The 16,019-nt window shown below is 45.6% G+C and overlaps 1 protein-coding gene across 1 annotated transcript; it reads left to right on the top strand.

Moving 5' to 3' along the window:
• The first annotated feature begins 13,965 nt into the window (after positions 1-13,965).
• Positions 13,966-15,790, top strand: LOC123164016 (putative F-box/FBD/LRR-repeat protein At5g22610). The gene is made up of 3 exons (XM_044581443.1): positions 13,966-14,973; positions 15,048-15,182; positions 15,294-15,790. The coding sequence occupies exons 1-3, from the start codon at positions 13,981-13,983 to the stop codon at positions 15,396-15,398; spliced, it is 1,233 nt and encodes a 410-aa protein (XP_044437378.1). The 5' UTR covers positions 13,966-13,980; the 3' UTR covers positions 15,399-15,790.
• Positions 15,791-16,019: the final 229 nt, after the last annotated feature.

A 16,019-nucleotide genomic window follows, 5' to 3' on the forward strand; every position in this document is an offset into this window, starting at 1 on the left:
TCACCAAGGTAGAGTTCTGTAGAACTGTGTAGTGTGCTTCAGACCAAGAATATCCGTCCCTGCATATTATTGAGTCCCCCCTCCAAGCGTGCCTTTTCCAGTCAGTCTCCCCTCATACCGCGATTTAGGGAGACCTATCTTCTTAAGGCCAGGAATGAAGTCAACACAAAACCCAATGACATCCTCTGTTTGATGGCCCATGGAGATGCTTCCTTCTGGCCTAGCGCGGTTACGGACATATTTCTTTAGGACTCCCATGAACCTCTCAAAGGGGAACATATTGTGTAGAAATACGGGCCCCAGAATGACAATCTCGTCGACTAGATGAACTAGGACGTGCGTCATGATATTGAAGAAGGATGGTGAGAACACCAGCTCGAAACTGACAAGACATTGCGCCACATCACTCCTTAACCTTGGTATGATTTCTGGATCGATCACCTTCTGAGAGATTGCATTGAGGAATGCATATAGCTTCACAATGGCTAATCGGATGTTTTCCGGTAGAAGCCCCCTCAATGCACCCGGAAGCAGTTGCGTCATAATCACGTGGCAGTCATGAGACTTTAGGTTCTGAAACTTTTTCTCTGGCATATTTATTATTCCCTTTATATTCGACGAGAAGTTAGTCGGGACCTTCATACTGAGCAGGCATTCAAAGAAGATTTCTTCTCTTCTTTCGTAAGAGCGTAGCTGGCAGGACCTTCATACTGCTTCGGAGGCATGCCGTCTTTTTCGTGCAAACGTTGCAGGTCCTCCCGTGCCTTAGGTGTATCTTTTGTCTTCCCATACACGCCCAAGAAGCCTAGCAGGTTCACGCAAAGGTTCTTCGTCACGTGCATCACGTCGATTGAAGAGCGGACCTCTAGCTCTTTCCAGTAGGGTAGGTCCCAAAATATAGATTTCTTCTTCCACATGGGTGCGTGTCCCTCAGCGTCATTCGGAACAGCTAGTCCGCCGGGACCCTTTCCAAAGATTACGTGTAAATCATTGACCATAGCAAGTACGTGATCACCGGTACGCATGGTGGGCTTCTTCCGGTGATCTGCCTCGCCTTTGAAATGCTTGCCTTTCTTTCGACATTGATAGTTGGTCGGAAGAAATCGACGGTGGCCCAGGTACACATTCTTCCTGCTTTTGTCCAGGTATATACTTTCAGTGTCATCTAAACGGTGCGTGCATGCGTGGTATCCCTTGTTTGTCTCCTGAAAGGTTACTGAGAGCGGGCCAATCGTTGATGGTTACAAACAGCAACGCGTGCAGGTTAAATTCCTCCTGTTTGTGCTCATCCCACATACGTACACCGTTTCCATTCCACAGTTGTAAAAGTTCTTCAACTAATGGCCTTAGGTACACATCAATGTCGTTGCCGGGTTGCTTAGGGCCTTGGATGAGAACTGGCATCATAATGAACTTCCGCTTCATGCACATCCAAGGAGGAAGATTATACATACATAGAGTCACGGGCCAGGTGCTGTGATTGTTGCTCTACTCCCCGAAAGGATTAATGCCATTCGCGCTTAAACCAAACCATACGTTCCTTGGGTCAGCTGCAAACTCAGCCCAGTACTTTCTCTCGATTTTTCTCCACTGCGACCCGTCAGCGGGTGCTCTCAACTTCCCGTCTTTCTTACGGTCCTCACTGTGCCATCGCATCAACTTGGCATGCTCTTCGTTTCTGAACAGACGTTTCAACCGTGGTATTATAGGAGCATACCACATCACCTTCGCAGGAACCCTCTTCCTGGGGGGCTCGCCGTCAACATCACCAGGGTCATCTCGTCTGATCTTATACCGCAATGCACCGCATACGGGGCATGCGTTCAGATCCTTGTATGCACCGCGGTAGAGGATGCAGTCATTAGGGCATGCATGTATGTTCTGCACCTCCAATCCTAGAGGGCATACAACCTTCTCTGCTGCATATGTACTGTCGGGCAATTCGTTATCCTTTGGAAGCTTCTTCTTCAATATTTTCAATAGCTTCTCAAATCCTTTGTCAGGCACAGCATTCTCTGCCTTCCACTGCAGCAATTCCAGTACGGTACCGAGCTTCGTGTTGCCATCTTCGCAATTGGGGTACAACCCTTTTTTTTGATCCTCTAACATGCGATCGAACTTCAGCTTCTCCTTTTGACTTTCGCATTGCGTCCTTGCATCGACTATGACCCGGCGGAGATCATCATCATCGGGCACTGGTTCCTCTTGATCTTCAGCAGCTTCCCCCCTTGCAGCATCATTGGACACATCGTCTGGTTCCTCTTGATCTTCAGCAGCTTCCCCCGTTGCAGCATCACCGTATTCAGGGGGCACATAGTTGTCATCGTCCTCTTCTTCTTCGCCGTCTTCCATCATAACCCCTATTTCTCCGTGCCTCATCCAAACATTATAGTGTGGCATGAAACCCTTGTAAAGCAGGTGGGTGTGAAGGATGTTCCGGTTAGAGTAAGACTTCGTATTCCCATATATAGGGCATGGACAACATATAAAACCATTCTGCTTGTTTGCCTCAGCCACTTCGAGAAAATCATGCACGCCCTTAATGTAGTCGGAGGTGTGTCTGTCACCGTACATCCATTGCCGGTTCATCTGCGTGCATTATATATAATTAAGTGTGTCAAAAACCATTACAGAACATCATGAATAGATAATTAAGTGACCAAATTAATAGAAGTTCATCATCACATTAGAACCAAAGTACATACATAGTTCTCATCTAACAACATATATATAGCTCTCCAGAGCATCTAATTAATTAAACCATACATTGAAACTATGTAAAACATTTCAATGCGAAAACAAATGCGATCATAATCGCAACCAAGGTAACAATTGATCGAACGGCATAATGATACCAAGCCTCGGTATGAATGGCATATTTTCTAATCTTTCTAATCTTCAAGCGCATTGCATCCATCTTGATCTTGTGATCATCGACGACATCCGCAGCATGCAACTCCAATATCATCTTCTCCTCCTCAATTTTTTTTTATTTTTTCCTTCAAGTAATTGTTTTCTTCTTCAACTAAATTTAACCTCTCGACAATAGGGTCGGTTAGAATTTCCGTTTCAACCACCTCCTAGATAAATAAAATCTATGTCACGTTGGTCGGTATATTTGTCATAAACAATAAATGAACCAAATAGTTATAAAAAGATAATATATACCACATCCGAATCATAGAAAGGACGAGGGCCGACGGGGGCGGATACGAAAACCATCGCACTATGTAATAAGAAGGAATAATAAAATTAAAAAAATTAGACAAGTAACTATCTAAAGTAAGAATTTTTTCCTTTCAGAAAGAAGATAAGAACAAGAGGGTCACCACGGTGGTGCCGGCGACGAGATCGGCGCGGGCGATCGACGGTGGTGAAGACGGGGACGGGACGTGACGGACCGCTAAACCTAGACAAATCTCGGGGAAAATGGAGCTCGGAGGTCGAGTTTCGAGAGGACAAAGATTAACTAGTGTGGCTCAGACATTTCATCGAACACCTCGTGTGCATAGGAGGTGAGCTAGAGCACCCAAATGCCCTCCCCTCGCCGGCCAGAAAAAACAGAGCACTCTGGAGTGCTCTGCTGTGGCGATGGGGTATATATAGGGAACTCATTGGTCCCGGTTGGTGGCACCAACCGGGACTAAAGGCCTTTGGTCCCGGTTGGTGGCACCAACCGGGACTAAAGGCCTTTGGTCCCGGTTGGTGCCACCAACCGGGACCAATTACCCCTTTAGTCCCGGTTGGTGGCACCAACCGGGACCAAAGGCCTTGTGCTGGAACTGGCGCGGTGCGGTGGGATGTTTAGTCCCACCTCGCTAGCCGAGAGGCTTCGACAGTGGTTTATAAGCGCAGCTGCGCTGACCACTTCGAGCTCCTCTCAAATGCAGGCTTACGGGCCTATTCTGTCACTATTTGCCTGTGGGCCTACTGGGCCTTCTGCGGGCCTGAATCCTGGCCCATGGATGGGTTTCTAGTCGTATTCAGGCCGTGGTGGCCCAGTAGGTGGCATAATTTTTTCCTCTGTTTTTTTCTCTTTTGCTTTATTTGTTTTGTTTTGTTTCTACTTACAACAAAAAACTTATTTATTTTATTTCTAATTACTTATATATTTTACTTTAATTATTTTATTTTTATTTATTTTACTGCTGCTATTTTATTTATTTTACTGCTGCTATTTTTACTTAATTTATTAAGGTTTATTTATTGTAGTTACTATAGTTTATTTTATTTTATTTTATTAAGGTTTACGAGCTGTGGGAGGGACGAGGGGTGGCGACGTGCTGTGGGACACGATGCAGGGGCCGAGGAGGGAATTTAGGGTTAAGTTTTTATACGGGAACGGTTAGATGGGCTTTAGCGGGCTTTCACCGGGCTTGTGGGGTTTTACCAGGTCATCGATGAGAGTTTCCAAAAATGTCATTAGAAATCCGTCATGGATTAACAGGTTTCTTGTAGTGATATGTCGAGCACAATGAGTGGTGATCCTCCGGCCTCCCACTCGCACACAGCCGCCGCCACCCTCCCGCTCGCTCGCCGCCGCCGTCGTCACCAGTCCCGGCCATGGCGCCGCCGCTGCCGTCGTGCCCCTGAAGACCTATTCATCTTTCCTAAAGGTGATCCTATGTCAGATCCTGCACGATACCTCATCACTACAACACGGCGGCGGCGGTGTATGAGGCGTCCATGGCCCTGGTGGCGCCTTCAAGGGAGGACGCATGATCTTCAAGGGAGGACAGGCCATCAGATTCATCCACTTGGTAGTGTCTTTGTTCATCCAGGTTTGACGATTCATCTTTTCCTTATCTAGTCTCTCAGGGATGTCAAACGTACCCTCAACAACTAACGTCAGCATTTATTTTGTTCTGTAGTGAACCCCCTCGATGAATGCATGTCTGTTGCCGTGGCTAGAAAAAATTCTACATATCCACATCCTGATAACCAACAAGATAAGTAGCAGCTTTGATATGGAGGTATTTTCCTTCACTGCGTGCTTTTTCTTTGTGCCCTTTACTGTACTGTAGTAGCATTTGCTAAATTGCATTGAAAGAATAGGACGGCACAACAAGCTAGGGCTTCAAGAAAACCAACCAAATTCCTTTTTTTTTGGGATCAACCAACCAAATTGTTGTAATAGCACGATCCGCAAGACCTAGAAGGGATCTACAAATGACATCGGTGGCTTCTCCTCCGCCTGCTATTTGCCGCTTTGACACTGTTGACAGATCCGAGTTCCACCTGCTAGGCTCGAATGGTAGATGTTACGGGCAACTGTATGTGAATCCCACTCCAAGGGATCGCCCTTCTCTATCCTAGATATGGTGGTTATGGAGTTGATGGCTCGTGTTTTTTTCTCTTTTGCTTTATTTGTTTTGTTTTGTTTCTACTTACAACAAAAAACTTATTTATTTTATTTCTAATTACTTATGTATTTTACTTTAATTATTTTATTTTTATTTATTTTACTAAGGTTTATTTATTTTATAAATATAAAAAAATGAACATAGATGCGCTTATAGAGAAAATTAAACCTAAATTCACAGTAAATTTACTGTGAATTTAGGTGAAATTCCCTGTATAACGGCATCTATTTTCACTTTAAGAGAAGCTCAACAAGGCATAGAGGGACGGGCTTATAAACTGGGGTGAGCGCCCTTCGGTTGGCGAGGTGGGACTAAACTCTGGCCGCAACTAGAAGCAGCCCTTTAGTCCCGGTTTGTGGTATGAACCGGGACTAAAGGGTGGTGGGCCAGGAGCGTGGCTCATTGGTCCCGGTTTGTCCGGGACCAAAGGGTCCGGACGAACCGGGACCAATGCCCCCACGAGGCCCGGCAGCCCCTGGCCGCACGAACCGGGACCAATGCTCACATTAGTCCCAGTTCGTGACTGAACCGGGACTAATGTGAATATTGCTCTGTGACCAAAGCCCAGTTTTCTACTAGTGTGAGGATCATAATGTCCTCGAAAACTATATTGCACTTTAAATTTTCTGCATTGGATTGTCAATGCAGTAGCCCCCGAGCCACTGGTCAGGTGGCAACACCAGATCAGGGGATCGATGTGCCCCTTTAATATTTATAAATAATGAGCGGGAAGCCCAGTAGCCCCCGAGCCTTAATGTGGGCACGTGTGGCCGAATTAAGGATTGATATCCAGAGTAAAATCACAAAGTATGTGTAATGATTCTATGTATCCAAGTACTCTACATCATTAATGCTCGGATCCGCATTGTACAAAACTTTGTTGACCGACCATCGGCTTCAACCTCCTCGGCCAGTAGCCGAGGAGTGTTTGTCCTACTTTATAAAGCCTTTATGAGGGCAAAGTTTTACGGCAAACAAGGCAATCCAGCCATACGGTTTTATAAACAAAGATATTAACATAAGAAACATCTTCCAAAGAAAATAGTCCCGCTATCGGTTCCTTTCTTTGAGTTGTCATGCTAAGCATGATCATGAAACCTCAGCTCCGATCAATGTGGTAGCAAAATATTGCGGATTTAGTTTGGGGAAAGTTCCCGAACTATGTGGTCTTTAGCGAACCTAAATTTTCACTTCCGTCGTTGCCGACCAATTATATCCTGTAAGATCACTAGCTTTCGGCTTCACCCAGTCTGAGGTACTAACTCGGATGACCCGGTAGTAACAATCACAGAGGTGCTCCCTTTACTTCCTAGCCGAACAATCGGGAACGTAGGGGTGAGCACAGGAGCCAGGCAACCCAGCTTGACCAAAATCTTAAGTCAAATTGATGTATATTTATGGCTTTATAATGATGATTACGGAAGACGGCCCTTGTATATTAAATACAAATGCTGATAATATGTTTATTTTGACTCCATTGCGACCGTTTATCAGTTGAAAGTGGCCCATCGTCGGCTTCCACCCCCTTGTAGATGCTACGCAGGGTGTTTCCGCAATAACAAACAACCCTTAGCCGACGTCTCAGTGCCCGAAGTCAGTTGTGTTAGCGGAAACGAGGCAATCAGATATGCGGGCTTTATAACTTTCACTTAGTCATAGGAGTTTAAAGTTGGGAGGCCAGTTACTAGCCCCCGGTTAGTATTCGGCGACAGCCGAGGTCAAGCCGTAAACACTTCGGCCAATGTTATGAATGGTCCGTCATTTAACACAGTCATCGGATCGCTTACCAGTTTGCGCTTATTGTGACAGTCAGTTTTTGGCTTTCTCCACTGAGGTGCTTAACCATGCGAGCCGGGAGCACAATCGCCGTGGTTCTCCCTTTGCACACTTAGCCGAACAAAGCGGAACGTAGGAGGCAAGCACAGGAGCCGGGCAACCCAACTATTGACCGAAGACACAATTTGAAACCGATGCATATATAGCAATATCCAAGAATGTTGTTACCGAATCTCTAAAGTTGTCCGGCGTTGCACTGCAAGACTTATGCTGGAAACAAACAAATAGTTTAAAAAGTGCCATAGGCTTTGGAAAACCAAAAGTCTTCAGTAAAAACTTGACGTCCGAACTAGATCAAGTGTTCGATGCCTACCGAAATTGGTCCTAAAAAATTTGTGTTTCTGTCGTGCATTAACACATCCGATCTCAAGACCTCAAACGGGTCAGCCCATGGCTGTAGGCTCTTATCCCGAAGGCGGATTACTGCTCGTTAGGCCAGTTTAGCGAACAAAACTCGAGCGGCTTTGAGAGAGAAACTGGGCTCCCCATCTATTGACCACACACTCGCGTCGAAAAAAAGGAGTGATAGAAAAAGATTTTGCAATGACCAAGAAGAAAACACTTATTATAAAACGGCTCATACTAATTTAAGAGCCCCGAGTGACTTGGACAAAAGAATGTTATATATAATGGTTGTATGTACCGAAGTATTTATATCATATCTATGTTCACCCGAACTTTAAACGCGTCTTAACCGACCGTCGGCTTCTCCCTCTTCGGTCAAGGGCCGTAAAGTGTTATGTACTCCACCTGTCGAGAATATCGACGGTGTTTCCGATAACCAGGGAATCAGGCCATAAGGCTGTAACAGACAAAGCACGCTCAGGGAACTTATGGTATATTACTGACAAAGTGTAAGAAGCATCTTCGAAGAAAATAGTACCCCCACCGATACCTTTCTTCGGTTGCTCATTGTTACTATGAGACTTGTGCAATAGATTTTTTGTACTCATGAGTTCCGTTGTGTGCCGACCATGATTAAAAATAATAAGAGCGCTAGCTTTCGGCTTCACCCAGTCTGAGGTCCGAGCTCGGATGACCCGATCATGACAATCACAGAGGTGCTCCCTTCACTCCCTAGCCGAACAATTGGGAATGTAGGGGTAAACACAGGAGCAAGGCAACCCAGCTTGCGGAACACTTGAGTCAACATGGTGCATATTGTGGCGTAATACACGAACAAGGAACGAAGCCATACAAGTATAATCATATGCAAAAGGAAAGGCTTCATAAAGGAAGCCCCCAAATAAACGGGGTATTTGAATTTGTGTGTCACAAACAAAGTTTTGACAAGGAACTTTTTCACAAATAAATTTTTGCCAAAAAGTATAATGCTTGGTCGAACCGAACAAAATTTAAAACTGAAAGTTTTTTAGCATGAAAGCGACTTAGCTGGTTAATGTGCTCGGTGTTGATGATGCGATTCGAGCTTACGGCGGGGCGAGGTCCCAGCCCCCAAGCCGGTCTTGATGTACCCGAGCGAATAGCTCGGCTCGATGAAGTGATAGCACGAAAGTGCCGAAGTGCCGAGGCGAAGCCCTCGGTCCAGCCGAGGAGACAGAGTAGTTCGGCAGCGTGACAATGAAACCCCCCACGTCAGTCGATGTGTCGAAACAGGTTGGCATGGTGGATGTCAGTTTGATGAAGCGACGGCGCGATAATGATGACACAGGGTATCACACCATGGTGACGGTGGAATTTGGTTGGTGGAGGCCAGAGGATGACTCTGTACGCCGAGATGACAACGCAATTCGGTCGACACAGATGGGACGACAACGTCTCGCCGAAGAGGCGGCGTGGCCCAATCGAAGTTGATTATCTGCACACATCAAATAGTGCAAGAAAAAGCCAATAACAAATAATAATAATAATGATGATGATGATAAAAAATCTCCTCTACTTAATTAATTTAAGGAGGTATATAGTTAAAGAAATATAGCCTGGGCGCCGAGATTGGCTCGGTGGAGTGGCGGTGTGGAGACGTCTGTGTAGGTCAGAAATCCACTAGACGATGGTGACGATGACAATACGACACGATGACCATATGAGGTACTTTGAATTTGCATGGTAGACCGAGTCATAGATACAATGGTCATCAGACTTCAGATGAAGCCAACTGGGAAAAAAGCTGTCCGGATTAAAACCGACCAGGTCATTGCATCAATCTAGTGACGACGCGCCGGATTGTAACCAGTCGCAGAAAAATCTACACAGGAGAATCATGCAAACCGGCAAAAATATATTCGGTATGAAAATATATACAATACAGGTAATTAGGAAAAATACAACCTGATGTTCAATAAGGTAGCGCAAGGGAGATGTCGACATGAACGGGTCCACGTCGGTGTGGCCCGACGACCACGCGCTGGTGCCAGACGTCGTGAACGCAGTTTTCCTCCATACCAATTTGTACATGCAGAACTGGCCACGTTGTTCGTCAATCAAACCTTTAAAACAGTGTTGCAAATTAGTAGTACCAATATGTACGCGCACAACTGGCGCACGTTTAATGAGAAGTGGTAGTCCACCCGCGGCAGCACAGACGCTGGATTTAAAGAAAAGAGAAGAGGAGAAAAAGGAGTCTCCCTGGTGTCTCAGGCATGGGGCAGCACTGATCATCCAGCCAACACGGGAAATACTAGTCCTGGCGCGAGGCCGATGTCGACACAGGGCGTTGGCACGACGAGGTGACAAATTCGAATTCGCAGGGCCGCCTGAGCTACGGACACGATGCACACGGGATAGTGACGACATATCGGATCACCCTAAAGCCATGGCCTCAATGTAGACTAGACTGCAAAAATCTGCAGTACCAAAAATCGCTGACGAGCAAAAAATATTGTTTGAAATATTATTAATATGCATAACGCGAATAACTAAAACAATTGCACCTGTCGACTTATCCGATGACGTCGAAACTGATAGCAGACGAGATGATTATGGACGAGGGACATCCTGGCCGGATAGCATCAAGACTGCGTTGGGCCGGCCCATATACGGAACTGCCGATCTGAACACGGAGGTCGGTTTGATGAAGGTTCTGACGCGTACATCGTCTTGCAATACAAGCGTTGGCAAAATATCTCTGCAAAAAATAACGCAGCACAAACCAACACAAAATAATCTAGGTGCAATAATCCACATAACATAGTAAAAGAAAAGGTAATCATGCTTCCCTTTGATCGCCTCTCAGTGCACATATCAATTTGAGGGGAAAAAACTAGGCCATGTACTCCACGTGAAGTAGTAGTGCCACGTAATTAGCTAGACCAGTACTAGTGCCTGATCCAAGTAGTAGTGGTTGGTCTGGTAGTCATCAATAAGTGGAGACCAGATGCAAAACTGTACATAATTGCGTCGGTACTCCCTCTGTTTCTTTTTACTCTGCATATAAGGTTTGGTCAAAGTCAAGCTTTGTAAAGTTTGAGTAACTTTATATTAAAAAAATATAAACATTGACAATATGAAATCAACATTATTAGATGCACCACGAAATGTATTTTCATACTATACAGTTTTAATATTATAGATGTTTATATTTTTTTATATAAATTTAGTCAAACTTTGTGTAGTTTGACTTTGATCAAATCTTATATGCGGAATAAAAAGAAACGAAGGGAGTACTAAGCAAACTTTAGCAAAAGTAAAAAACCACAAGTGAACAACCGACGGCCACCCAGGTGCTGAATTAAATAAGGAAAAGGAAAGAGAATAAGGGAAGGGATCTCCCTAGACGATCGCTGCCCGTGGTGGATTTGTCCTCCGCTCCGCGGTTAAACACCGCGTGCATCGTCAGGGACCAGTTTGACAATCAATTACGCCACCGTCGGCTCATCAAGGGACCGGGATAGAGCGCTAGACCCCGTGAGGGAACGCGTCATTGGTCGCAGATTTTTTTTAGACCTCGATCTTGACCTAATCTGCGGACGAAGCTTGAAACCAGCAATAATTCTCACAAAAATTAACTTGTACAAAATATACTTGATTAGTAAAATATCACCTGATCATCTCATCGATCCGCGGCGATCACCCAACAGACTCTCAATGAAAGTACCAATGTCGGTTTTATATCCGGCGTATCTCGTAGTAGGGGTCCTAAGCTAGGTGTCTTGGAGCGATGGTAACATAGACACGGAATTTTACCCAGCTTCGGGCTCTCCCGAAGAGATAATATCCTACATATTGCCTTTGATTGTATTCATATGAGTGTGGTATAGAGTACATGTATCTACCACGAGATTGTAGTAATGAATATGAGATTGCCTATTGACTAGCCTGGCCTCGGTTTATATAAGCACCGTAGGCCTAGGGTTTTGAGGAGTCCTTGTCTTGTGCGCCAAGTCTTGTGAAAACCTTCTTGTATGCGGCATGGGCTGTCCGAATTGGCCCAATAATGAACCGCCATGGGGTCCTCGGCCCGATCCAGCTGGTCGGGAGACGACGTGGTGAGTACCCCCTAGCCCAGGACACCGTCAGTGGGCGCCGTATTTGCAACGTCAAGGAAGTGTTCCATCTGTGCTCCCTTGATTTGGGGTAGCACGATTGCCTTCCAGAGTAGAAAATTCATCCTCGTGAGCTCCTTTGATGGAGGTGAACCGAGAGACATTGGGCTGCTGGAGGCGGTGCCTGCCATGGGTTCTCTCTTGAAGGTTCTTTCTCTCGATGGTTTTTCTGTTCTCTCTTCGAACAAGTAGACTGATCTCTACGGGAAAGCTAGATGAACGATAGGAAGGACTCTGATGACCATATTGAATTCATGCCTCAACCAACTTATGCAAAAGTTCAAACTGATGGATGAAGGTGAGCAATATATTTTAACGAAGCTTGCTCGCACGTGAAGCTAATCGTGGATTTTGTGAGATTAAGAATGTCTGTAGTGTTGGTACTCCGTCCACATTATTTGTCGATTAGTACTACCAGTAGCCAGCTACTCAAGGCAGAGCCGAATCGATCTCAATCCACTTGTGCTAGCTGCCATCGGTGCCGGTCAGTAGCATGGCAGCAACGAAGGCAGGCAATGCTGCTGCTCGTCCGCAGGTGGTGCGCTGCTACGGTGGCGCAGTGGCGTACGGGTACGACGACGAGTACGACCACGGCATGGATTACCCACCCCCTCCGCCGGCGAGTGTCGTGGCGGCGAGGCCCAATCAGTACGTCTACAATGAGTACGGCGAGGACTACAAGGTGTTTCCTGCGCCCGGTCCGGGCACTGTCATCGAGTCGTGCCGATGAAGACGACGTGTGACGCGAATGGTGCGGTGCCGCCGGTCTACGATGGTCTGTTCGTCTGTATTGCTGGCCTTGCGGCCGCTATGCCTACTAGAAGTTCCAAAACTAATTAGAGACGGATGAGAAGAGGTAGTGATGAAATCTATTGCTTATGTTAGCATTTTTGTGCGGGCGATTACTTTGAGTGGTCGATGGATCAACAAAAGTAGTACTAGTACTTTCTATGACTTCTCATGAGATCCAGATTTGTAATCACTTCGTTTGTTTTTGTCAAAAATGTTCGGCTGTTTCGTCATTTTTTTTTTCTGGAGAAAGCACATCACTTTTTCTTGCAAATATGAGAAAATAAAATTGCTATATGGTAGACATAATTTATCATCTATTGCTTATGTTAGCATTTTTGCGCGGGCGATTACTATTCCAGCGCCGAGGAACTCAGCAAATGTTGCTCCGCTTGCCACATCCATTAACATGTCGTGTTTCCCAAGTGCTTGCTTCGAGGGCGCGCTACAAATGTTTTTCCACATGGCATGTCCTTATTCATCGTGGTGTTGCCCTGTTCTAGCGCCAAGGAACTCAGCAGATGTTGCTCAGCTTGCCACCGCCATTAACGTGTTGTGTTTACCGAGTTCACTCTACACGGCACTCGACAAAGCTTTTCATATATGTTTGCTGAGTGCCTGTGGAAAAGAACCTCGGCAAATTAATTTTGCCAGGAGGCATCTAGCCAAGTCGGTGTCTTACGAGTGTGCTTTCTCGAATGTCTTTGACGCTTGGCAAAATTGGATATTTCCGTAGTGAGTAGGATCCTGGGACACGGCATTCCTTCATTCAGGCTCAGCTGCACCCGCGCTGACGAAAAAAATCAAAACAAATACTAGAAAAATTCAAAAAATTTAAATTTTTTGCGTGCTAGATAATTTTATGCATAAGGTCCTCTCCAAATTTCAACTCATTTGGACAATTGAGCAGCTCTCGGTAAAAAAGACAAAATCGGGGTCTGTAAAAAAGTTTACTGTTCACGCACTGTTCTGACCCGATTTGTCTTTTTTGCCTAGAGCTGCTCATATGTTCAAATGAGTTGAAATTTGAAGCGGACCTCACGTATCAAATTATCTACCACGCAAAAGTTTCTAGGATTTTTTAAATTTTTTATTATTTGTTTTGATTTGTTTTCTGGCCGCCGGGAGCAGATGAGCCTGGGCACCGAGTTGGATTTCCGATAGGAAATCATATCTTGTAGACATAGGACTTTTATACGTCACGTGTAGCACATGTGTACCATGAATCCATGATCCTAGCTAGGCTTATCGTAACCCTCAAAAAAGCTTGGCTGATCCTGGTACTAAATACACTGTATAGAACAAAATAGTGAATCCGTAAATCCATGATCCGTTCTATGATCGGATACTACTAGGATTCGGCCACAGATTACGGTTCGGAGGCGTACATCTCAAGTTAGCCATGGTAGCGTTGGAAGTGAAATATATAGCTTTATAAAATCACAAATTTGACACCCCTCCCGTATTCTCCGTCTGTCCAGCCGCCGGACATGAAGAAGAATTCTGCTACTTCGGCGGCGGTGCCTGCGACCAATAAGAACGAAGCCGAGGCAGTTCCCACGGCCAAGAACATGAGGGCAGCCAAGAGGCGTAGGTCTGATGGGACCGCCGGACGCAGGGCACCGAAAAGGGCACGCGATCTCCCTAGGCCCAGCCACGGCGATCTCATCAGCAGCCTTCCCGATGACATCTTTGAGGCCATCATCTCCCTCCTCCCCATCAAGGACGGCGTTCGCACGCAGGCCGTCGCCCGGGGATGGCGTCCGCTGTGGCGCTCAGCGCCTCTCGATCTCGACGCCACGGACATGTGCTCCAACAAATATAAGTGCATATCCGTCGTCTCCGGCATCCTCTGTGACCACCTTGGGCCGGCCCGCCGCTTCACGTTCGAAAACATCTGCCTCCACAAATCAAAAAAAGGGTATATCATGGATGATGCTTGGATCGAGCGCTGGTTTCGCTCCCGGTGCCTCGACAACCTCGAGGAGCTTGATATCAGCTTCCGGCTGTTGGGTAACGCAGACGTGTCCAGGAACCGGTACCCGCTGCCATCGTCCGTGCTCCGCTTGGCACCGACTCTAGTTGTGGCCACATTCGGCGTGTGCAGGTTCCCAAGTGAGATTGCACCTTGTCTGGATTTTCCCCTCCTCCGGCATCTCACTCTATGGAGTATTAGCGTCTCGGAGGAAGCCCTGCATGTGCTGCTCTCTGCCTGCCATGTTTTGGAAACCCTATTTCTGCAGGATATTCGTGACATCGACTGCCTTCGTGTTAGCTCGCCAACTCTGAGGATCATCTGGTTCATCGCTACTCCCTTGGGAAGACAAGAATTGTTTATTGAGGACGTCCCTCACCTTGAAAGGCTACTTTTTCCACGCTTAGATGGTGAGACCATTCGAGTACATAATGCGCCTAAACTGAAGATATTGGGGCCTTTGTCACCCCTACTTTCCAAAATCGAGATTGCAAACCTAAACTTGCAGGTAGCAGCACCACCCTTATTGTCTCTTGCATTAAGAAAATCCTGCATAATTGATTCTAATGTCAATTTTTTTAGGGAACGATCACACCAAGCTTGAGCCATTCGATATGCACCGTGAATAATTTGGCTCTCAAGTTTGCTGGCCCTGATTTATATGCGGTTCTCAATGTCCTACGGTGCTTCCCCTGCTTGGAAAAGCTCTATGTCATTGTAAGTGATAATTTTGTTCGCTTTAAATGATAAACGAATACTTAATTCTCATGTATTCTAGTTAACTAGTTAGCAGCTACTTTAACATATATCTGTTGTGCCCTTTCGCAGTGGGACGAATCCTTACAGGCAGAGATGATCAACATGCATCAATATGAACCCCTGAATCCAATCAAATGCCTTGAGAGCCATCTCAAAAGTACTGGTGTTGAATAATTATGTAGGCAACGAGGAAGATATTGGCTTTGCCAAGTTCTTTCTTTTGAATGCGAAAGTGGTAAAAGAAATCAAATTTGGAGTGTCTAATGTGATTGGCAACGATAGGAAATGGATGAGCTATCAAGTCACGCTGCTAGAAGTCGAAAATAGAGCTTCTCAAGACGTTCAGCTGAAATTCAGCACTGGTTATTCTCACTTGGGGACGACCTATGTGGATACAAGTGACTTACCAATTGCTGATCCTTTCGACTGTCGTTTTAACTTTGCCAATGGGGTAGATCAGACGTGGCGTTTCGTTTTCTGGATCCTTGTGAACAGTAAAATTGAAAAAATAAATATGGATGTTCTCAAAAGAAGAGTATGGATGCAACCACGTTTATTGTAGTGTTCGTCAGCAGTGTACTTGTGTAAAAAAAAGGGCTAGTTCCAATCAACGTGCCATACTTTTGTTGAAGACTGAATTATCCATCCTTGTTCGCCAAAAAAAGGAAGACTGAATTATCCTTTCTTTTTCACACAGAAGTATATATGAGTTTCTAATACTGGTGAGTTAAATATTATGCTGTAACATCTGGAAAACAATGAACTCCCTCGTCTTCAACTCCAAGAACGAGAAAC

Source organism: Triticum aestivum, chromosome 1D (assembly GCF_018294505.1).
Source record: "Triticum aestivum cultivar Chinese Spring chromosome 1D, IWGSC CS RefSeq v2.1, whole genome shotgun sequence".
Lineage (NCBI taxonomy): Eukaryota > Viridiplantae > Streptophyta > Magnoliopsida > Poales > Poaceae > Triticum > Triticum aestivum.

Excerpts from the sequence above, each read along its gene's own strand:
- LOC123164016 (XM_044581443.1), top strand. The coding sequence starts at position 13,981 with ATGAAGAAGAATTCTGCTACTTCGGCGGCGGTGCCTGCGACCAATAAG. Across the intron at positions 14,974-15,047 it reads TTGCAAACCTAAACTTGCAG|GGAACGATCACACCAAGCTT; the intron begins GTAGCAGCACCA and ends CAATTTTTTTAG. Across the intron at positions 15,183-15,293 it reads TGGAAAAGCTCTATGTCATT|TGGGACGAATCCTTACAGGC; the intron begins GTAAGTGATAAT and ends GCCCTTTCGCAG.